We start from the raw sequence: 23,771 nt of genomic DNA on the forward strand, positions 1-23,771 counted from the left end.
AAAAAAAAAAAAAGATTTTATTTTTAAGTAACCTCTACACCCAATGTGGGGCGCGAATTTACAACCCCAAGGTCAAGAGTTGCGTGCTCTACCGACTGCCCCTTTTACAGTTTCACTTTGGTTCCATTTCATCCATTAGCTGACCTCTTCCATTTGGAGTAGGGCATTTTCTTGAATTTTTCCTGGATCCTTTTTTTTTTTTTTTTAAGATTTTATTTATTTGACAGAGAGAGACACAGCGAGAGAGGGAACACAAGCAGAGGGAGTGGGAGAGGGAGAAGCAGGCCTCCCGCTGAGCAGGGAGCCCGACGCGGGGCTCGATCCCAGGACCCAGGGATCACGACCTGAGCCGAAGGAAGACGCTTAACCGACTGAGCCACCCAGGCGCCCCTCCTGGATCCTTTTCATATAACTGAATGAAAGACAAGGAGTGGGAGTTGGGGGTGGGACTAGGGAATAAACTGCAATGTAATCAGATTAATACATCTCTTTGGAAAGGGCTGAACTGCCCTGTGATTAAAATAGTAATGTCCTGGGCGCCTGGGTGGCTCAGTTGGTTAAGCGACTGCCTTCGGCTCAGGTCATGGTCCCGGAGTCCTGGGATCGAGTCCCACATCGGGCTCCTGGCTCGGCGGGGAGCCTGCTTCTCCCTCTGACCCTCTCCCCTCTCATGCTGTTTCTCTCTCTCTCTCTCTCAAATAAATAAATAAAATCTTTAAAAAAAAATAAAAAATAAATAAAATAGTAATGTCCTGGGCACCTGGGTGGCTCAGTTGGTTAAGCGACTGCCTTCGGCTCAAGTCATGATCCTGGAGTCCCGGGATCGAGTCCCGCATCGGGCTCCCCGCTCAGCGAGGAGTCTACTTCTCCCTCTGACCGCGCCCCCCCCATGCTCTCTCTCTCTCAAATAAATAAATATTTTAAAAAAATAAAATAGTAAAGTCCTGGGTCATTGTGTTTGTGTGAGTGGTAGATGGGGAAAGAAAGCCCTTTTGCCTTAGTACATGTGTTTTAATATGTTAAATAAGAACCAATATAAAATGACCCAACTTACCTTTATACTAAAAAAATTACATTTTTTACTCTTACCTAACAGTTTTTCATTCCTTCATTCCCAACCACAGAATAGTATGTCCTTTAAGAGTATAAAACTGGGGCTTCTGGGTGGCTCAGGTCATGATCCCAGGATCCTGGGATAGAGCCCTGCATTGGGCTCTGGGCTCAGCGGAGAGCCTGCTTCTCCCTCTCCCACTCCCCCTGCTTGTGCTCCCTCTCTCACAATCTCTGTCAAATAAATAAATAAAATCTTAAAAAAACTCAAAAACTTATTTGAAGTATGTATCATTTTCTAAAGTGTGAGGCTAAAGTGGAATCCACTGGATGGTGATTATTCCAAATGTGTCTGCAGCCCATGAGGTAGGATTAAGTGGATAACTGCAGTGACTTCACAGCAGTTGAATATGTATATATTTTAATAGTTTCTCATTTACTACTTTCCGTGGGAAATCGTTATTTTAGGGTCTAGTTTTCAATGTGAAAACACTACCTTTATACATTACATTAAAAAAAAAATTGGACGGGTCATGAACCATTTTATTCTGGACAAAAAGACCCCAAAAAACCAACCACCCTATTTTCTTCAACAGGCTGCTAGATTTTACTTACTATTTTAATTGGAATATTCATATACCATAAGTACAGTGGATTATTTTTTATAGCTGATTTGATTTGGATGTTGTCCTTTACCAAATTTCTTTAAAGGATTATGCTAGCTTCATAGCTGTGACTCTGTATCTTGGAGACTTAGGAGATTTTATGTTAGATATTCTGATACTAGAGGAATCATGTATACCTCTTTAATCAGTTTTTTTTTTTAAGATTTTTTTTTTTTTAAAGATTTTATTTATTTATTTGACAGAGAGAGAGATAGCTAGAGCAGGAACACAAGCAGGGGGAGTGGGAGAGGGAGAGGCAGGCCTCCTGCTGAGCAGGGAGCCCGATGCGGGACTCAATCCCAGGACCCCAGGATAATGACCTGAGCCGAAGGCAGACGCTTAACGACTGAGCCACCCAGGCGCCCTAATCAGTTTTTTTTATTGGTTCTTACTTTATTCAGGAAAATACTGAGGATTTCAGCCATGCTTTAAAGAGCTGAATATAAACACACACAATACAATGCTGAATGTAAAAACAAAACAAAAAAACATTTCCCATGTCTTACTAAATCAAAGTAGAATACATGTATACACGTCTAAAAAGTATTTAAGAAAATAATGCTTTTCCACAATTTCAGATATAGTATATAAAGCTGAATATAAACATTTCATCTTACTAAATTAAAGGTGAATAAATATGTATATATACATACAAAAATGTTTTTTCCCAGGACTCAGGTCTATCATAAAAAATTGAGTATAAACTTAAAACAGATATGCATGAAGTTTCTTATTTTACTCAAAATCCAGGGACAGGGCAGCTCTGCATCATTTCATCAGTTCAACAGTGTCAAGGATGCAGGTAATTCCAATCTATCCCCTCTGCCAATCTCAGCCTCTCACCCCTCTGGTAGCAAACAGCCACAATTCCAGGTATCACACAGACATATAGACATGCATCCTGTAACATAAGAAGACTATTTCCTCCTATTGTTAGGAAAGAAAATTTAACCTAAAACCTACTTGCAGACTTTTGCTCAGATCTTGTATGGGCAGGACTGTCATATATATGCCCACATGCAAAGCAAACTAGGTGCAAGACCTAGACTTTAGATTGGCAGCAGGCAGTCCTGGCAAAGGGAGAATGGCTAACACCAACAGATAGGCAACCAACAGTGTCTGGGGCAACAATATTGCCTTCTTTCCTTAAAACTCCTTTTTTGTAGTTACATTTCCTCTCATTCATGATGTCTGAGGGTTTTTTTTCCCCCATCTCAAGTTTTCAAGGTTTTTTGTTGTTTTCTTTTGGCTTTGCTCTTATTAGAGCTTTTCTACACACTAGAGTCAAATGCTTATTCATTCACTCTCTCATTCCTCAGATTTCAACAAGTGTTTACAGGGAACCTATTAGAACAGGCAGTGCACCAAGTACATTGAACTGACAATCAATCGTGGCCATTAACTGTCCACATTTTCTACACATATCTTAAGAAGTTAATTTTCCTAAGTATAGCTCTGTTGCATCCTACAACTTTCAACATGGAGTTTTTTTTTTCATTCACTCTGAATTGTAACTTGCCTTGATTTCCTTTCCCCTAGTGAGGCAAGAGGGCAAGGTGAATGAAAACTTCGGTTTTCAATTCTTCTCCAGAAGGAATTACCTGACATTCAATAAAGAGATGATTTAAGATGTTCCTATAGTCACAGTACACATAAGGCCTTCCTCTCATATGATCTCTATCCACAAATATGAAAATAAATAAAATCAGCTCTTATTTAACTCACTTGCAATATGAGCCATACAGAATTCTATGGGATATAATGTAATTATTTAATGTTCATAATGCTAACAAGATGGTGCTAATTAATATTACTAATTTTTAAGTGAGAAAGTTAGACCTAGTTAAGTAATTTGCCCTATAAGGCAAGTAAAGACTGAGCATTGGTTAAATCCTTTCCCACTATGCCTCAGTTCAGGTTAATTTTAGAAGATGAGCTTGCAAATAATTTAATTAAGATCTGAGTGGGAAGAATTTGCTGCATTTTTAACACTGTGTGTAGCCTTCCTCAAGTATGAATTATGAGACGAGTAATTTGTTAGCTAACGCAAATTGGTCTCCTATATTTATGACATTTATATTATGAATCCTCTGATTTCCCACAGGGCAAATGACCCTGATGTTGAGAACCGTTTGTATCACTATCTCTGACACATTAACTGCCATCCAAAGCCTTCCCACTTTCCTCACATTCATAGAATTTTTTCACTTTTATCAATTGAACCCTGATGTCTAATAAATTTTGAAGCATAAATAGAACCCTCTCAATCTCTAACATTTATAAAGTATCTCAGCATTAACACATGTCAAATAAATTCTGGCCCTCAAATAAAGGCCCTGTATCCACACTGTGAGCTCTGATATTAAGTTATCTTCAAAAGCTTTCCCACATTCCTTAAAATCAGAGGGTTTTGTGTTTTACTAGTGTGACTTTGCAGAGGTCAGTAAAATTTTGAGCCTTCCCATGACTTCATTCACTCCTCTTTCCCGTATGAATTCTTTGATGTTTACTAAGGTGTGAGCCACGAATAAAGGCCTTCCCACATTGCCTACATTTGTAAGGTTTCTCACCAGTATGAATTTTCAGGTGTCGATTAAGTTCTGAGCCACGACCAAAGGCCTTCTTGCATTCCTTACACTTATAGGGCTTTTCACCACTATGACTTCTCTCGTGATGAGTAAGTTCTGACTTCCGAATAAAAGCCTTCCCACATTCCTTACATTTATGGGGTCTCTCACCAGTGTGAACTTTTTGATGTCGAATAAGTTCTGTACTACAAGTAAAGGCCATTTTACATTCCTTACATTTATAGGGTTTCTCACCAGTGTGAGCTCTCTGATGTCGAGTAAGTTCCGAGCCACGACGAAAGGCCTTTCCACATTCCTTACATTTGTATGGTTTCTCACCAGTATGAACACTCTGATGTCGAGTAAGATGTGAATCAGAGATAAAAGCTTTCCCACATTCCTTACATTTATGAGGTTTCTCACCAGTATGGATTCTCTGATGTAGACTCAGTTGAGAGGCACAACTATATACCTTCCCACACTCCTTACACTCATAGTGTCTTTCACCGGTATGAATTATCTGATGAAGACTAAGTTGCGTGTCGTAACGGAAAGCTTTCCCACATTCCTTACATTTATGGGGTTTCTCACCAGTATGGATTCTCTGATGTCGAAGAAGATGTGAGGGACGGGTAAAGGCTTTCCCACATTCCTTACATTCATAGTATTTCTCATCAGTATGAATTCTCTGATGTAAATTAAGTTGTGAGGTAGATGGAAAGGCCTTCCCACACTCCTTACATTTATAGGGTTTCTCACCTATGTGGATCTTTTGATGTTTACGGAGTTGTGAGTTAGAATGAAAGGCTTTCCCACATTCCTTACATTTATGAGGTTTCTCACTACTGTTAATGTTCTGAGGTTTAGTAGTTTCAGAGCCATGGATAGAGGCACATTTCTTATTTTCTTTACTTTTTTTGCTTTCATGAATTCTCTGATGCTTAATCAAGTCTGACCTACTATTAAAGGCTTTCCCACATTCTCCACATTTAGAGTCTTTTTCCTTATTATGACTTCTTTCGTGTTGAATATGGTGTGACTGGCACCTGAAAGCTTCCTTACATCCCTTGCATTCGTAGGTTTTCGCTCTGGTATGAACTGTCTGAGGCACTCTATGAACTATGCACTGAATGGAAGCGGACCTTTCTTCAGAGGTTATTACGGCTTGTCTGAAATGTCCCTCCTGTTGTCTCTCCAACTGGCATTTGATTTCTCTGTTATTTCTGACCCTAGTGCACTCAAGGTCAGAGCTTGTAAGTCTTTTTATCTCCAAGTGCAATGATTTAATTTCATAACTGTGCTCCTTTGGAAATAAATTCTTGGTTACTCTTCTGGACTCCCAATCTGTAAGATAACAAGAAAGAAAATAGAAGGTATTTTCATGTGGCAGGAGAAAGGAAAGTTCTAAGGTAGAAATGACAAACTAAAAATAGTGAGTAATTTAATAGCTCTTAACACAGCATTGAAATTTGGGGGAAAAAAAAAAAAAGCCCAGGGTCGGGGGTGGGGGGAGGAGATGAGAATAGAGAAAATGAGGGGAGCTTGTGAAGGAAGTAGTTCTTCACCTCTGGTGAAAATCAGAATCAGATGAGGAACGGTACAAACACGATGTCCAGGAACCACCTAAGACCAACTAAATGAGAATCTAAAAGAGTAGGACATTACATCTAATAGCAAGTCCTCTCATCTCTAGCTTCAAAATATATCCAGATCTTGACTACTTCTCTCTACCAGTATCTCTACCACTTTGCCCAAAGCCATCTCTCACCAAGGTTAACACACTTTCTTAACAGGTCTCCCTGTTTTCCCTGTTGCCCTCTTAATATCCCATACCTAACACAGTAGCCAGAGTGTTCTTGTTAAGTGAGATTAGGCCTTTCTTCTGCCTCAAAGTCTCCACTGGATTTCCCTCTTGTGCAGAATAAATGTCCAAGTCCTTATGCAGTCTACAAAACCCTCCCTGAACCTGTCTCACACTACCCTCTTTCTGACCTCATTGCCGATCTCCTCTCTTCAGCTGACTCTGCTCCAGCTCCCTGACCAACTGGATGTTCTTCAAACTTGTGAAGCACATTCCTCCTTCAGAATCTCTGCCTGCAAATATCTTCCCTAAGATATTAATATGGCTTGTTCGAGTACTTCATTCTGACTGCTACTCAAACATGAGACCACTCTTTACCAAACAGGCCCCTCTTACTCTACTTAATTTTTTTTGCAGTGCACTTATCATCACATATCATTTTATCTATATTGCCAACATTATTATGAGAACTTTCAACACACAGAAAAATTAAAAGAATTGAGACAGTGAACTCCCATATTCCCACTACCTAGATTCTATAATAAACATTTGGCTCTCCTTCATCCATCTTGCAGACACCAGTATACTTCACCTCTAAACTTCACAGATATTATACTTTAACTTGTTTACTTCTGTATTGTCTGTCTGCCCTTCAGTGTATCTGTACAGAGTAAATACTATTTGATGAATGAATGGCTATTGGCATTTTTATTCATCTCTCTCAGTGATGCAAAGGCAACTCAAGGTGTGGGAGTCACTGTTTAAATACAGTACGTCACATCTGTGCTTATAATAAAATACAACATTCTTTACTAGACCTGCAAAACTCTGCACTGTTTGGACCCTGCTTCCCTATTCACCTTCATTTTAAGATGCTCTCACCTTCACTCACTATGTACCTCTCTACTGGCCTCTACTGGACTCCTAGATCATGCCAATTACGATCTCATCTTAGACTCTTTTAGGAAATGCTTTGTTTGCCATGAATGCTCTGCTCCAGAATCCCTGCATGCCCAGTTTCTTTCACTGTAAGTATCTTAATTTTCTGTAAAGTACCCATTTTTTGCTTTCATAATCTTTTTCCTAATTCTGGAATTACGCATTTGTTCATCAGTTTATCTACTGGTATAATTTCTCCCAAAGTGGCCTAGAACTAGTGTAATACTTATTTCACTCACCATGATATAACCAATCCCCAGCACATAGTTCAATTAACAAGCCAGCACCATTAGGGTGTATCTGTACATGTGCTTATACCAGTCCCCTGGAAGACTGATAGCTTTACACAACGAGAATCTTTTATGTAATTCTGAAAAAATTCTAACGGAAACTAAGAATACTATGGCAACCATTTATGAGAGGTTGTATGGTGTTGTGACAAAAAACATAGAGCCAGACTGCTTGGGTGTGAATCCTAGTCCCATGACTTGCTAGTTGTATGACACTGGACAGTTACTTAACTACTCAGAAATCAAGAAGGCTGAGATAAAAGGAGATGCTCCGTGTAAGCTGTTAGAGCTTGTGCAGGCACCCTGCTGTTTAGGATAGTCCCTTAGTTCTTGCTAAGGTCCAGGGTGGTTGGACCAGCCAAAAGCAAGTTACAGAAAAGACAAACAGTTGGGAAATCTAGAGAGATGAATAAACCTAGAACTGGTAAGAAGAAAAGATTCTTCTGTGATTAATGTATGATCTATATCTGCAATCTAATGAAAATGCCACACTACACAGTTGTCCTTCGGAGAAGGGCACTAAAAGCAAGGTCTATATGATGACTGGTAACGTGATGTTGGCATTTTTTGCTGTATGGGAAGTTCCAGATGTCAGATGTCAGAAGATGCTGTTATTTTATTTTATTTTTTTTAAAGATTTTATTTATTCATTTGAGACACAGAGATACAGAGAGAGAGAGAGAGAGAGCATGAGCAGTGGGAGAGGCAGAGGGAGAGGAAGAAGCAGACTCCCCGCCGAGTCAGGAGCCCGATGTGGGACTCGATCCCAGGACCCCGGGATCATGACCTGAGCCGAAGGCAGACGCTTAACCATCTGAGCCACCCAGGCGCCCCAAGATGCTGTTATTTTAAATATTTTGGAAAAAACTATCTGTTAGAGAAGGAAAACTGTAAAAAGCATGGATTCGAATAATAAATTTGGGCCTTAAAGGAATGCTCGGATCAAAAAGTAACATCCATCAAGGATGCTCCCATTGCTCCTCTCCTGCACAATCACTCCTCAGAGCTACAAAATCATTCCCCTAAATTGATCTTCAGTCTCTCTGATGTCTGTATCCCGTGGTCTCATTCTAGCGCAAGGCCAAATCACCTGGACTTCCCAAACAGGCTCCTAGTAAGTTTCACCATTTTCACTCAGGAATCCGATTCAATCTCTACAGGAAGCCAGAGAGAGGTCTTAGAAATCCAATCCACTCATGTTCCTATCTTGTTTAAAACATTCAGTGGCTGCCAAGTGTCCTTAAGAAAAAAAATCCAGGGCGCCTGGGTGGCTCAGTTGGTTAAGCGACTGCCTTCAGCTCAGGTCATGATCCTGGAGTCCCTGGATCGAGTCCCGCATCGGGCTCCCTGCTCGGCAGGGAGTCTGCTTCTCCCTCTGACCCTCCCCTCTCTCATGTGCTCTCTCTCATATAAATAAATAAATCTTTAAAAAAAAGAAAAAAGAAAAAAATCCAAACTCCTAGACTTGGTGAGAAGGCCCTGCATGACGTGGACCTCCATTCAGGTCTTCTAGGACACCCATTCATGACTTTCTCTCCTTGGGGCCTTAAATGAGTAAGTTCCTCCACCTTCTACAGCATTCCCACCATACTACCTAGATCCTACTACCTCTCCTTCCAGCTTCGTATCATTTGTCATGATCTGAAAAGTCTTACCAGTCTGGTAATATTGCCCCTAATATTCTCTCACAGCAGTCCCTTACCTATAACCATCTCCCCTAAAAAGACCCTCATTTCTCTGGCCATAGTACAGGCCAGGTTTCTAAAAAAGAAAACTTGCAGGGTTCTATCAGTGATTAGGGATTTAAATCGGCCCTTAAATCAGCATACTTCCTACTTCCTAGGTTATTCACTGTTACCTTTTATTTCCTTCCAGTGTTTTGTAGCATCCTTTTTATACAACCAAAACAGCACTGACTCTAAAAGTTCTGTATCTGGCTTTATTCAACTAATAAGCATCATAGCATGTTTCAAAAATATTTTATAAAAAATATCTAAACTGCTGAAGGTTCTGTATCCCAATTGTGGTAGGAGTTATATAAATCTACAGATGCTGCAAAATTTCATAGGAATATACACCAAAAAAATAAAAAAATAAAAATAAAAATAAATGAGTGTGTATGAAAATCGGTGAAATCTGAATAAGGTCTACTTATAGTTTCATTACTACTGTTGTGCCAATTTCCTGGTTTTGACAGTGTGCTAGCATTAGGTAAGATGTTATCATTAGGGAAAGCTGAGCAAAGGGTACAAGGGAACTCTCTGTATTACTTTTGTAACTCCTCTGAATCTTAAATTATTTCAAAATAAAAAGCTAAAAAGAAATGGTAACAGTTATAAGCATGTATGTACCTAATAAAGAGAGCCCCAAGTACATGAAGCAAAAACAGAATTGCAGAAAAAACAGACGATTCAACAAACTGAAGACTTTAATGCTCTACTTTCAATAATGGATAGAGAAGATCAACAAGGAAACAGAAAACATGTTCTTAAATAACTGATGGGTCAAGGAAGAAATCACAAAAGAAATTAGAAAATGCTTAGAAAAGGAAAACTTAATATACCAACACTTATGGGTTATAGTTAAAATAGATCCTAAAGGGAAATTTACAGCTTAAAATGCCTATATTAAAACAAAAACAAAAACAAAACCCCAAAACCCAAGAAAGATCTCAAATCAGATTATGGAACTAGATAAAGAACAAAGTAAACCCAAAGATACCAGAATGAAGAAAATAATAAAGATTAGAGGGTAGATGAACAAAATAGAAAGAACAGGGAAATCAACGTAACTCTAAGTTGGTTCTTTGAAAAAGATCAACAAAACTGTCAAACCTTTAGCTAGACTGACCGAGAAAAAAAAGAAAGAAGACAAATACTGATATCAGGAATGAAAGAGGGAGATCACTACCTACCTTACAGAAACAGAAGTCTAGGGCTGGGTGTAGAAGTGACTGCTTATGGGTATGGGGTTTCATTTTGGGGTGATGAAAAAGTTCTAAAATTAGATCATTGTCACCGTTGCAGAACTCTGTGACTATATTAAAAACCACTGAACAGTATACTTTAAGTAAATTTTATTTTATTTTTTTAAGTGAATTTTAGAATATGTGATTTTCTATCTCAATAGAGCTAGCTGCTTTAAAAAGTCAGGACAAAACTGGACACCAAGTACAGGGAAAATTGTCTCATGGGAAGGAGGAAGGCACTTCCTTCCTGAAATCAGAAGCAAATATGAGGAAAGGTAGCAAGAGTGATAAGTAGAGTGAAAATTTGAGGCCTCATGCTGAAACATCCTTCCTTTTTTCTCCAGATCTCAGACCTTTTCAGCAAGCTTTCCTACCAATAGCTCAGATGTGCTGCCTTCTCACTGGCCCCCTGGGTGACCACCTGCCACAGTGTTCCTCATAGGAGTCACCATCACTTACCTGGGCACCATTCTTTTGTTTCCTGACTCTTAACCACCCAGGGCTCCTTCCCCTGCTCCAATAAGGAGATCACATCTGGCTTAGAATCAGAAAGTCCTGCTCAAAAAACAAAAAGGACAAAGTTATGTTGTATGTGTATCAGAATTAAAATTAGCCCATGATTACCAAGAAAGAGTAAGCAGGTTAAGGGTCAATGGAAGGAGTGAAGGTCAGAGGAACCCAAAAAAAAAAAAAAGTTGTCCAATGGAGCAGCCAATTCTAACTTTGTAAGGGATAGGCCCTTCTTTGGGAAGCAACAAGAATCATTAACTCAGCCAGGCATTTGAGAAGCACTCATGAGAAATTCCTTTTTTTTTTTAAAAGATTTTATGTATTTATTTGACAGAGAGAGAGACAGCGAAAAAGGGAACACAAGCAGGGGGAGTGTGAGAGGGAGAAGCAGGCTTCCTGCAGAGCAGGGAGCCCGATGCGGGGCTTGATCCCAGGACACTGGGATCATGACCTGAGTCGAAGGCAGACGCCTAATGACTGAGCCACCCAGGCGCCCCTCATGAGAAATTCCTAACAAAGAACATAAAATTCCAGAAGGCCAATTCTGAATTTTGGGGGGCACATAACTTACCCAGTGAGATCAGGTTGTTATAATTCTCCAACATTACATCTCGGTACAAATCCTTCTGAGCAGAGTGCAAGCATTCCCACTCCTTTTGAGAGAAGTAAATGGCCACATCTTTGAACGTGAAGCCCTGAAACCACAGATCAATATGCTATTTGTGAAACTGATAGGCAAAATCTTTACAATGGAATAAAAAAAAAAAATGGAGAAAGCAATTTAGTAAGGTAACAATGTTGAGAAAACAGGCTGTGCTGGGCCTTTAACAGGGGTGGTGCAGTGTGGAAACAAAAGTGACCAGAGCACATACCATTCTTGTTGCACACATCATGGTTCTCTAAAGTTCTTTTGCAGTATGAGTCTTTTCTCAACAGTTTATACATCTGGCTATTATGTTCCTGTTCCTATAAATTGGCCCTCACTGTACTCTCCTTGTTCCTGATCAGCCAGAACTGATGGGTGGAAGATCCAGACTCACACTGATGTGACCCAAGATGAACATACACAACAAAAGTGTGTGTCTCTCTCCCTTTCTCTCTCTCTCTCTCTCTCTCTCACACACACACACACACACACAGTCTGTCTTTCTTGATTTGAGGGAGCGTAACAAAACTTTGCCGGCTCTGAACCCCAGAGAATCCCACTGTATATAATGGATTTAGAGGAAACAACTTTCCCAACTGATCTGAGCCCAGACGGACCTGTTCTGACCTGGCCCGGGCAGGACCACACTGGAACACACTGAGCTCCTCAGTCATGGAGTCATCCCAAAAACATGGTGAAGCCCCCAGGCCCAGGAGCACAGAATACTTGGGCAGGCCCAGCCCCAGACAACAGTTTCTGCAACAGAGGTCTCCAGCCTCTCCCTGGCCTAACAAATTCAGTGTATCAGGTACCTTCTTAGCTTTGTTCCCATATCCCAGAACCAGGGCCCTTAAAACCCCAACTGAAACCTCTTTCCACGAAGACCCTGTCCAGAATCACCACTACTGAGCCAGACAACCCACCAGGATCAGCAGGTCCTGTGTAGCCTTGGCAAAGCTCAACCATCTGGATGCAGGTTGCAATGGCTTTACAAGAAACCACAATTCTCAGAATCTTCATGGCCAACACTTTCTGGTTCCCAATCTAGATCATAAGTTCTCTAAACTTGGCTTTCCTGCCTGACATTATTCCCTCTTACTGTCACCTCTAGCCTTATTGCTGATAGTCAGTGTACATGAATCTCAAGTACAATTATTGCAAATTAAGTACTTTAAGTTTCTGGTGACTTATATGTATGAATCCTCAGGAGAAGCCCATGAATCCTAATTTGAAGGAAACTTTAGCTCAAATAAGAAGTCATTTACTCAAATTTGCAGTTAGCAGTGGCATTGTTGGTTTTTTTTTTTTAAGATTTTATTTATTTATTTGACAGAGAGAGACAGCGAAAGAGGGAACACAAGCAAAGGGAGTGGGAGAGGGAGAAGCAGGCTTCCCGTGGAGCGGGGAGCCCGATGCGGGGCTCCATCCCAGGACCCTGGGATCATGACCTGAGCTGAAGGCAGACGCTTAACGACTGAGCCACTCAGGCGCCCCTTGGGTTTTGAATCTAGATTTCTCCAACTCTGTAGATGATAGTCTTCCACTTCTGGCTCTTTTTTTTTTAAGATTTTATTTATTTGACAGAGAAAGACACAGCAAGAGAGGGAACACAAGCAGTGGGAGAGTGAGAAGCAGGCTTCCTGTGGAGCAGGAAGCCCGATGTGGGGCTCGATTCCAGGACCCTGGGATCATGACCTGAGCTGAAGGCAGAAGCTTAATGACTGAGCCACCAGGTGCCCCCCACTTCTGGCTCTTAACAGAGATGCAGCCGGAGATTTCTGACGATCCTTTAAAAAAGTCCTATACTGGGCTCTCCATTTAGAGGAGAAAATGCTTGGTCTGCTCGGTGTGACTCTACAGAGCACAGCACTCTATGAGAGGAAATCAAAGGTAGAAGGGAAAGGGAGGAAAGAAGCAGTTCTGCAAACAAAATTCCTTTATCCGAAAATATCAAAATTCCCCATGACTCTGGCTCTGTGTGGGCACTTGGGGACATGATGATTTAGATCCAGCACCTGCCCTTAAAAAGCTCAGAATCAGGAAGGAAAAGCAGAAAAGTAGAGACAATCACAGGACATCAAACTCTGCAGGGAACTGGTTACCATGACCAAATCACCAGCTGAAAAATAATGTTCTGAATATTAAAAACATTTTGGGATGCAATGATGATCTGGAAAAGAAGGAAAGTAATCTTCAGAAGCTAAAACTGAGTCAAGCTGGAGAACAAACAGGAGTGTGCTGAGCCACTGACATTTATTTTACCAGATAACCTCTGCTGAGCCAAGATGACCATGAGCTTTGACATTCAGAGAATGAGGGGAGAGGAGACCAAGCTGAGAGCTGGTCAAAATGGGAATCTAAGTGGTTCTGCACTGCAAAGACCTGGGACATCTAAGACCATGCCCACAAAAGAAAGAAAAAGTAGAAGCAACACTCCCATTCTTGGGTGCTACAAGGAAAATGGCCTGACTTGAATCTTGGCAATTGGTGGAAGAAAAACATTTTCCCCTGAGGAACTATAACCACAAGCCAGCCCTCCCAGAGGTCTGTGGCTCACATGCACATTACTAAGGTGAATCTAGAAAACTTACCATCTATAAATCTACTTTAAGGTGGCTCTGGTTTGGCAGTGCTCTTGGCAGAAGCAAACACTGACTTGGCCTAGAAGAACAACCTTCAACCAGGCCTCAAGAATCCATAACAGGGGCGCCTGGGTGGCTCAGATGGTTAAGCTTCTGCCTTCGGCTCAGGTCACGATCCCAGGGTTCTGGGATCGAGTCCCGCATCGGACTCCCCTGCTCAGCGGGGAGCCTGCTTCTCCCTCTGCCTCTCTCTCGCTCTCTCTGTCTCTCATGAATAAATAAATAAAATCTTAAAAAAAAAAAGAATCCATAACAGAATTCCAAGGAAAACGACCCAAATGTCAAAAATAAGACAGCACAACACTGTGAATATACTAAACACCACTAAATTGTACACTATAAAATGGTTAACTGTATGTTATGTGAATTTCACCTAAACAAAAAACTAAATAAAAATAAAACATGCACAGAGGCATAATTCCAGGATCAGAGTGTCAGGAAAATCAATCATGCAGTTGTTTCAAATTTCCATAATATTTTAAACTTTCCACAATAAAAATAAAATGTTAGGGGGAAAATGTCATACCTGCAAAGATTCATTTATTACATAGATAATGACAAAGAATATAAAACAGGTATACTACAAAAAGGAAGTAAGATGGTGAGAATCTTTTAAAAGATTTTATTTATTTGTTAGAGAGAGCATGCACAAGCAGGGAGAATGGCAGATAGAGGGAGAAGCAAGCTCCCCTCTGATCAGGGAGCCTGACATGGGACTCAACCGATCCCAAGACCCTGGGATCACAACCTGAGCTGAAGGCAGACGCTTAACCCACTGAGCCACCTAGGTGTCCCAAATGACAGGTAGATTTAAAAGGAAAAAGTACTTATAGAAAAAAACCCTAATATTTGAAAATAAGTCATACAATGGCTCAAATAAATATTTCTGGAGAAAAATTACTGGACTACAGATATAAAAAGAGATTATGCAGAATGCTATCAAAAAGGACAACACATGAAAGTATAAGAGAGGGCAAGAAGATAAAGTGAGGTTTAACAGATATCTAACCAGAGTTCTGGAAGGAAAAAGAAGAACTGAGAAAAGGCAGTAACTGAAGACCAAATGGGGGTACCTGGCTGGCTCAGTCAGTTGAGCATGTGACTCGTGATCTTGGGGTCATGAATTCAAGCCCCATGTTGGGCATGGAGCTTGCTTATAAAAAAAATAAATAATAAATAAATAAAAAGACCTAAATGGCTAAGAAATTTTCAGAACTAGCAAAAGAAAGCATTATTTAGAAGACCAATGAGTCTCAAGGAAAATAAATAAAAAGAAACCCTAGACAATTATATCAAAACTGCAGAGCACTAAAAACAAAGAGAAAATGTTAGAAGCAATTTGAGATTAAAGACAGATTATCTACACAGAAACACCAGTCTGATTGGCAGATGGTTATTCAATAGCAACAATATAAACCAGAAGAGAGCAGACTATCTCAGTCAGCTGGGAAAAAACTATCTTTCACAAATGGGGGCAAATCAAGACATTTTCAAAAAACCCAAAACCAAAACCCCCAGAAACTCATTAAAGTATGTACTTCCATCTGAAGGAAAAGTGATCCCAAGGTAGAGGGTTTAAAATATAAGAAAAATGAACAAAGAAATTGGTAAATATGTGGATAACTAAGCTAACATCGAAATATATAAAATAAAAATCTTTTATGGGTTAAAAAAAGCATAGAATTAAAACATCTGACAACAATATAAGTTTAATCAGTTAGATTATCCTAGTTTCTTATACTGTTCAGCAAGAACATAAAGACGTTCTTTAGTTTAGGACACTGGTTAAGTTAAAATACGTTAAAATTTCTAAGGTAACCACTAAATAAATGAAACTAGTTTATAACTTTCAAACTCACAGAGGGGTGAAATGAGATTAAAACAATATGGAAAAGGTTGAATAAAAAGCACAAACTAAGCCAATAATGTTATATCAGCAATTTTTTCAAAAAAGACTTTATTTTTAAGTAATTTATTTATATTTATTTTCAATTATATCAGAAATTTTTTTTAAAAAGACTTTAAGTAATCTCTACACCCAACATGGGGCTCAAACTTCCAACCTTGAGATCAAGAGTCACACACTCCACTGACTGAGCCAGCCAGGTGCCCCTATATCAGCAATTAGTATTAATGGGCTAAATAATCTCATTAAAAGATAAAGGTCGGAAACCAAAGCCCAGATATATGCTGTTTATAAGAGACACATCCAAAACATAAATATCCAGAGACTGGAGGTAAAAGGTGAAAATATAACTTGTATTCATCCCTAATAAAAAATATATATAGACACACACACATAAAGAAAATTATGACAAATTCTCATCATTATGAGAGAACACATCACTTGAAATAATTGATAGACACAACAGACAAAATCAGTAAAAATAGAAACTATTTAAATTACAAACAAAATTAACAAGCTTGATTTAATGGCCACATAGAATAACACACCCAATTCAAATAACATTCTTCTCAACCATATCTGGAGGATTCAGAAAACCCGATCACATTGGGTCTTAACACAAGACAATCATTTTGCATAAACTCATACTAATAAGAAGATGCACATTAATCGGATTGCCTGGGGGGGTGGCAAATGGAATGGAAAAGTCTTGGATGACAGGTCATCCCTGGCAGGACTAAACGCATCCTTACTTACCGCTTTATTCCAATACTAGGATTGGTGCTCCAGTAAATATAGAATGTGCTTTATAGTAAATGTATAATGAACATGAAAGAGTTGGAGCTTTGTCCTGAAAGTAACAGGGATTCACTCAATAAAGGAAGTGACATGACTGGACTATTTTATTGGCAAGGAGTAAAAGAGGCAGGGAGCCCAGTTAGAGGACAATGCACTATCCACCCCTACAAAAAGGTCTGATCTGGCCTGCAGACAGTAGAGTGAGGTCATAAGGCATGAGATCAGCAAATAGGAAAGGGACAGAAGCAATGGGATTGAGACCAGGAGGTGGGAGTTGGGGGAACTCCAGGTTGCCAGTTTAAGCACACATTCAGGTGAATTTCCATCACTATCACATTCTCTAAATCTTGTATAATGACCACATTATATAGAGGAAGTTATGAAGAAGCCCATGATCACATAGCAAAAATAGGGTAAGACTACCATTTTTTTTTTAACAGTGCATAGCTTTTCATTAAGACAGAATGGGGGCCGCTCGAGTGGCTCAGTAGGTTAAGCAGCTGCCTTCGGCTCAGGTCATGATCCCAGGATCCTGGGATCGAGCCCCGCATCGGGCTCCCTGCTCTGCGGGGACCTGCTTCTCCCTCTCCCTCTGTCTGCCTCTCCCCCTGCTTGTGCTCACACTCTCTCTCTGTGAAATAAATAAAATCTTAAAAAGAGAGAGAAAGGGCAATCCACCACTCTGAGGAGAGGAGGAAACAGAAGGAGAAATGACAACTGTCAAGGGTTTAGGGCAAGGGAAGCTGGAGTTTCTTCTTTATCAAAATGTGCTAAGAATGGATGGGGAGGGTGTAGTTTTTCCTCTGAGAATCTGAGGAAGGTTCTGGCCAGGATGGGAATGGGAAGACAGACTCAATAAGTTCTCACAGAATTCAAAAGAAAAGTCAGAGAAGGAAAGAAACAGATTAATTCAAAATACAAAGAGTATTTTATTAGTCTTTCGAGAGAAAGGAACCCTTGAGAACCGGCCAGAATTAATGAAGAGCCACACTCAGACACATCCAAGGAAAACACCCTGAACATACTACAAATATTATGCCATTCTTTAAAATTGACTACTCCAAAGTCACAGAAAACAAAAATCTAAATAAACACCCCAAATTAGGAATTTTACAGCCAACACTTGCTGGTCATATCTCACACCAGATGCTTAAAGATTGAATCATTTGGGCAAAAGACAAAGTACTTTAGGAAAATGTGAATGACTTTTTTTAAAGATTTTATTTGTTTATTTATTTAGAGAGTGCGAACGGGGAGGGGAACAGAGAGAAAGGGAGAGAGAGAATCTCAAGCAGACTCTGTTCTAAGCGCAGAGGCCAACACAGGGCTCAACCCCACAACTCTGAGATCATGACCTGAGCTGAAATCAAGAGTCAGACACTTAACTGACTGAGCCACCCAGGAGCCCCTGAATGACTTTTCTATATTTGTAATAGGGAAGGCCATGACATAAAGGAAGAAAACATTTTTTGAAAACTCTGAATCTAAAACACAAAATAGATTAACTGTAAAAAATATTTTTAAAACAACTTATAAATGACAGAGAATATGCTTAACATTTAAACTTGCTCAACATAAACCAAAAAAGATAACACTCTGACAAGTAGGCAAAAGTAGAGGGATCCCGGGGCGCCTGGGTGGCTCAGTTGGTTAAGCGACTGCCTTCGGCTCAGGTCATGATCCTGGAGTCCCTGGATCGAGTCCTGCATCGGGCTCCCTGCTCAGCAGGGAGTCTGCTTCTCCCTCTGACCCTCCCCACTCTCATGTGCTCTCTCTCTCATTTTCTCTGTCAAATAAATAAATAAAATCTTAAAAAAAAAAAAAAGTAGAGGGATCCCAGTTGTACTACTTGTTAACTGTTTAAGTTTGGAGTGACTTAATAGAATCTATTTCCTCATCTGTCAACTTAAAATACCATATTTCATCAATTCTGAGGTACCACTGATTGTAAAGCCACCATTACTTTATACACCAGAAAAAAATGCCATCAATGAAGCTATGACTTGCCAGGAATTGTAAAACCAGTCCTGATTTCAGAGAAGTTCAAGTGTGAAGGAAAAAATAATGCATAACAGAATTGAAGAAATACAGTCTTACCTGTCTCACAGGGTTATTAATGTGGATTCAACAAGATAACACATGTAAAGAACTTGAAACCACAAGTAGCTTAAAGTAAACACAAGTTGGGTGCTGCTTCTTTTTTTTTTTTTTTAAAGATTTTATTTATTTATTTGACAGAGAAAGAGAGAGGCAGAGTAGGAACACAAGCAGGGGGAGTGGGAGAGGGAGAAGCAGGCTTCCCACAGAACATGGAGCCCGATGCAGGGCTCGATCCCAAAACCCTGGGATCATGACCTGAGCCGAAGGCAGATGCTTAACAACTGAGCCACCCAGGTGCCCCAAGTTGGTTGCTTCTATCAGTAGCATGATCCCATTCTGAAAACAAAATTACATACCTACACATACGCACAGACAAAATCTGAAAATATTAATCGTGACTATCTCTAGATGGTGGGACCATGGGTGACAAACTTTCTTAATCAGCTTTCTCAAGTTTTGAAATTTTTCCAAGAATCCTATATTATTTTAGTCATTAAAAAGAGAGCAATTAGGGCGCCTGGGTGGGTCAGTCGTTAAGCGTCTGCTTTGGCTCAGGTCATGATCCCAGAGTCCTGTGATTGAGCCCCGCATCCAGCTCCCTGCTCGGCAGGAAGCCTGCTTCTCCTTCTCCCACTTCCCCTGTTTGTGTTCCCTCTCGCTGTCTCTCTCTCTGTTGAAAAATAAATACAATCTTTTAAAAAAGAGAGCAATTAGGTTATTTCTATCTTGGGGAAAAAAGTATGTAGAGCTAACCAGGGCAGGCAGGCCTTCCAGGCTGTTAGAAATTTGGAAGCAGGGGCGCCTGGGTGGCTCAGTTGGTTAAGCGGCTGCCTTCCGCTCGGGTCATGATCCTGGAGTCCTGGGATGGAGTCCCGCGTCGGGCTCCCTGCTCAGCGGGGAGTCTGCTTCTCCCTCTGACCCTCCCCCCTCTCATGTACTCTCTCTCTCTCTCTTGCTCTCTCAAATAAATAAATAAATAAATCTTTAAAAAAAAAGAAAGAAATTTGGAAGCAAATAGGCTACTGCATGTGACTCTGAAGCGGACCACAAAGAAATTAGTGAGCCTGAAGCAAGTAACCTCATTCTGTTCTTTAACTTCCCTGCCAAATCAGTGAGGCACATCTGTCACACTATCTGGGAATGAATACAATCCAGGGAAATGGAAATTCTAGATTGATGAGACAATGTATGTAAAGCAGACAGCCCTGGTTTATTTTTATTTATTTATTTATTTTAAGATTTTATTTATTTATTTGACAGAGAGAGAGACAGCGAGAGAGGGAACACAAGCAGGGGGAGTGGGAGAGGGAGAAGCAGGCTTCCCGCGGAGCAAGGAGCCCGATGCGGGGCTCGATCCCAGGACTCTGGGATCATGACCTGAGCGGAAGACAGACGCTTAACGACTGAGCCACCCAGGGGCCCCCAGACAGCCCTGCTTTAGACTCCTGTCTGGTTTAGGAAAACTGCTCCATAAATTTGGTTTCCTTCTCTCTTACCTTTTTTCAAATCACTATTGTAAATCTTTTGGATAGAATCCTGAAACAAGATATTGTTTTAAAAACCAGGAAGCCCCTTCCAAGAAAAGAGTGCCAAATAAAACTTACCTCCGCCATGACTTTTGATGTACAGTGGCTTTTCTCTCCTCTTCTGGATTCTTAGAGAATGAAAAAGATGGAAAAGGGTTAAGAAACATTAAGACAACAGACCCTTCTGGGAGCTCAGACGAGGCCAAGTCAGAGCAAACCCTGGCTCCACTCCAGGCCAAAGAAGCCTGTAACCCCACCCCCACTCCTATCATCACACAAAGCGGGCGACCTTAGGGGCCCAGATGGGAGTCCTGGGAGAGAACCCCAGACTATGACCTCCTTCCTCGATAGGAGCCTGACTGGATTCTTCCAGGCCCTGTATCTTACACTGAGCCCAGATAAAACACAACCTACGTGGATCCATCAGTCAAAATCCCACACTCCTGTCCTCTAAACTGGGGGCACCGCTATGGGCCTGGATCCCCTGAGCCCTCAGCACAGGGAAGTGGAAGGAGAGTCTCCCAGGCCCAAGGTCTAGGAAGGAGGGTCTCCAAGGCCCAAGGTCTAGAAAACCCCGGGACACCAGAAATAGCCCCTGGGAGGCGGCCATTCACCGTGCTGAAGAGCGAGTGGCGGTTTCGGTTGTCAGTTTCGGCTGGGATCCAGAATCCAATGGGGGTTAGAAAGGCTCGAAACGCAGGCGGGGTCTGAGATTGCCTCAGAACCCACCCACTCGCTGACCCCACTCAACGCTGACCAAGAAAGTACAAAGGGAAGTGCCTTTCCAGTTCTAGCTCCAAAGGCAGAGTCGGCGATGCGGCCACATGGAGCCTCTCTCAGTCTACTAACCACGGCCCCACCAGCACCGGTCGCCGAGCAATGGAGGTCGGGCGCACAATCCCCGTCCGGGGAGTATCGCACGGACTTTCTGTCCAGGCAGGTCACACAGCAGCGACACCTCTGACCTCCAGACACTGCCAGCCAGCTCCAGAGCCAGCATGAAACCACTCGCCCACTTCGTGCAGGTGCACGGCTGATACCTCCCTCCCCCGAGTCAAGAGTAGAAGCCTCGACATTCCCCAGCCTCCCCCACGTCCTTTACTTTTCGAGCGCGAGAACGCAGCCTAGAAATGCCCGACAGCCACCCATAAGTAAGACTCCAGACAGACCCCGACCCCGCCCCGGAGCTCCTCACCGGGCACTTCTCCCGGGTCCTCACACGCGAGTCTGGTCGAATCCGCCCCAAACCAGTGAGTCAGGCGGCCCGCAACGCCCCAACCCCTCGCGCCCGAACTCCCGCCAACTCACCACCCGCCAGCCAACTGCGGCCGGAAGTAGCAAATACCGCAGAGCCCTCAGGAAAATGTAGTCCCGGGGAGGAAAACTCTAACCAGAGCCTGGCCGGTACAAGTCTTCACCCAGTGTCGCGTCGTGTTCCTAGCCTTCAGTGAAGACCAGTACTGACAGCCCAACCTCGCCTGAGCATCCTCTGCGGACCTGGGCGAACCGACAGGTCCAAGCAGCAAAAGTTGGCTGCTGAGGGGTAAAAAAAAAAAAAAAAAAAGTTGTGGACCGTGGAGGCTTCTGGGAAATGTAGCCCACAGCGGAGGAAAGGGTGGGCTGGTACGCCCCCAGCACAACCGGAGTCCTCTAAATTAACCCTTGTGCAACAGTCCTCGCTGCACACTACGAAATGCCCAGAGGCTACTAGGAACCGTAGTTAAAAGCCGGGAAGAAGACAGTTCAGAGTCCTCTCCACAAGGAGCCGCGCTCTGAGAGCGGGATCAGGAGCGAACGACTCGCCGCTACACCATGAACTAGGCGTCCTCCCGGACCTGGGCTGTTCAGCCCGCCCCACGATCCTTCCTGGTGGAGTTGGGTGCTCAAGTTTCGGATGAGAATTCATTCCCCAGTCCCGGCGCCCCCCAAAAGTGCAGTACTCCCTTGGTACTGCTGTAGGGTAGCTGCCCGGCGTCCCGACTTTTCAACCCAATTCGGGTGGGGCCACAGGGACGCCAGGTAAGGGCCCATCCTGGAGGCGTTTGGGAAATGTAGTCTCAGCCTAACGGGTTGGGAATGTGGCAGAGGAGAACCTGAATGAAGGGTGGCAGTCTTGAGCTCAGGATGCAGGGGTCTGAGAAGGCCACGGGGAAGGTGAAGGAGGATAAGCCTAGGTCCCGAGTAGAAATCACGGAATACCAATACTGAACTCTATATGCCATGCATTAGTGTTTCCAAACTTTTTCTAAGTACATAAATGCAGATGGAAATGCACTTGGGTCATAAGATCTTTGGAAAGTTACACTAACATTTGTTAACAACAGTAGTTAATGGCTAGAATGTGTAATTGTGATTTTTTTTTTTTATTTTAAGAGTATTCCCTTATATTGGGGCCATTCTCGTGTCCTTATGAAACACTCAATTTTGTTAAATAAAAAATAAGTTTAGACTCTGAAATTGAACTAGAAAACAAAAAGTGGGCCAGATTTTTTAAATAGCACAGTTTGGTTCTAAAAGATAAATGAGGGGCGTCTGGGTGGCTCAGTTATGTCTGCCTTCCGCTCAGGTAATGATCCCAGCGTCCTGGGATCCAGCCCCACTCGGGCTCCCTGCTCAAAGGGGAGCCTGTTTCTCCCTCTCCCTCTACCTGCTTCTCCCCCTGCTTGTGCTCTCTCTCTGTCAAATAAATAAATGCAATCTTAAAAAAAAGATAAATGAAACACAATATTCATAAACAATAAAAAACAAAAATTAAAACAAGAACATTAGAAATGGGAAAGGTTAAACCATAAACAGAATTTAAAAGAATTTTGAGGTTGTTATGAGCAACTCCATAACCACAGTAGAGGTAATTGTAGATTTTCCAGTAAAACTGAAATTACTACTTTCTACTAAGAAGTAGAAAACCTGAACAGAATAGCTATAATAAAATTTAAATATATCTTTAAAACTACTGTTAGAAAGGTACCAGATAGTTATTTTTAGCTACTTTTTGATTAATGATTTTTTAGTTTATTCAGATCCTGGGAAAAGATGGAGTGCTTTTTTTTTTTTTTAAGATTTTATTTATTTATTTATTTTAGAGACAGCAAGAAAGTGAGTTGGGGGAGGGGCAGAAGGAGAGAAAGAGAGAATCCCAAGCAGGCTCTGCACTGCCGAGCCCAGTGCCAGGCTTGATCCCAGGACCCTGAGATCTTGACCTGAGCCAAAATCAAGAGTCGGTTGCTGAACCAACTGAGCCACCCAGGTGCCCCAAGATGGAATGTTTTCTAATTAATTCTGTCTAACTGGCAAAAATCTGATAAAGATAGGCCAAAAGAAAAGTACGGATTAGTTTCATTTGGATTAAAAGATAAACTGAGG

At 41.6% G+C, this 23,771-nt stretch overlaps 1 protein-coding gene across 15 annotated transcripts in view; it reads right to left on the reverse strand.

Moving 5' to 3' along the window:
• Positions 1-2,083: 2,083 nt before the first annotated feature.
• The window catches only part of ZNF568 (zinc finger protein 568), an 87,012-nt gene continuing 65,324 nt past the window's right edge, over positions 2,084-23,771 (reverse strand). For 10 of the 15 annotated variants that reach the window (XM_081807492.1, XM_031026023.2, XM_031026020.2 and 7 more), the window contains 4 exons: positions 20,487-20,536; positions 11,362-11,485; positions 10,740-10,835; positions 2,084-5,626 (listed from right to left, as the gene is read on the reverse strand). In XM_081807492.1, the coding sequence (XP_081663618.1) occupies positions 4,185-5,626; positions 10,740-10,835; positions 11,362-11,485; positions 20,487-20,536 (1,712 nt within the window). In that variant the 3' untranslated portion in view covers positions 2,084-4,184. The other 5 variants (XM_081807497.1, XM_081807496.1, XM_081807495.1 and 2 more) reach the window with 5 other exon arrangements.

This window comes from Leptonychotes weddellii, chromosome 16 (genome assembly GCF_054177405.1).
Source record: "Leptonychotes weddellii isolate Sample4059 chromosome 16, ASM5417740v2, whole genome shotgun sequence".
Lineage (NCBI taxonomy): Eukaryota > Metazoa > Chordata > Mammalia > Carnivora > Phocidae > Leptonychotes > Leptonychotes weddellii.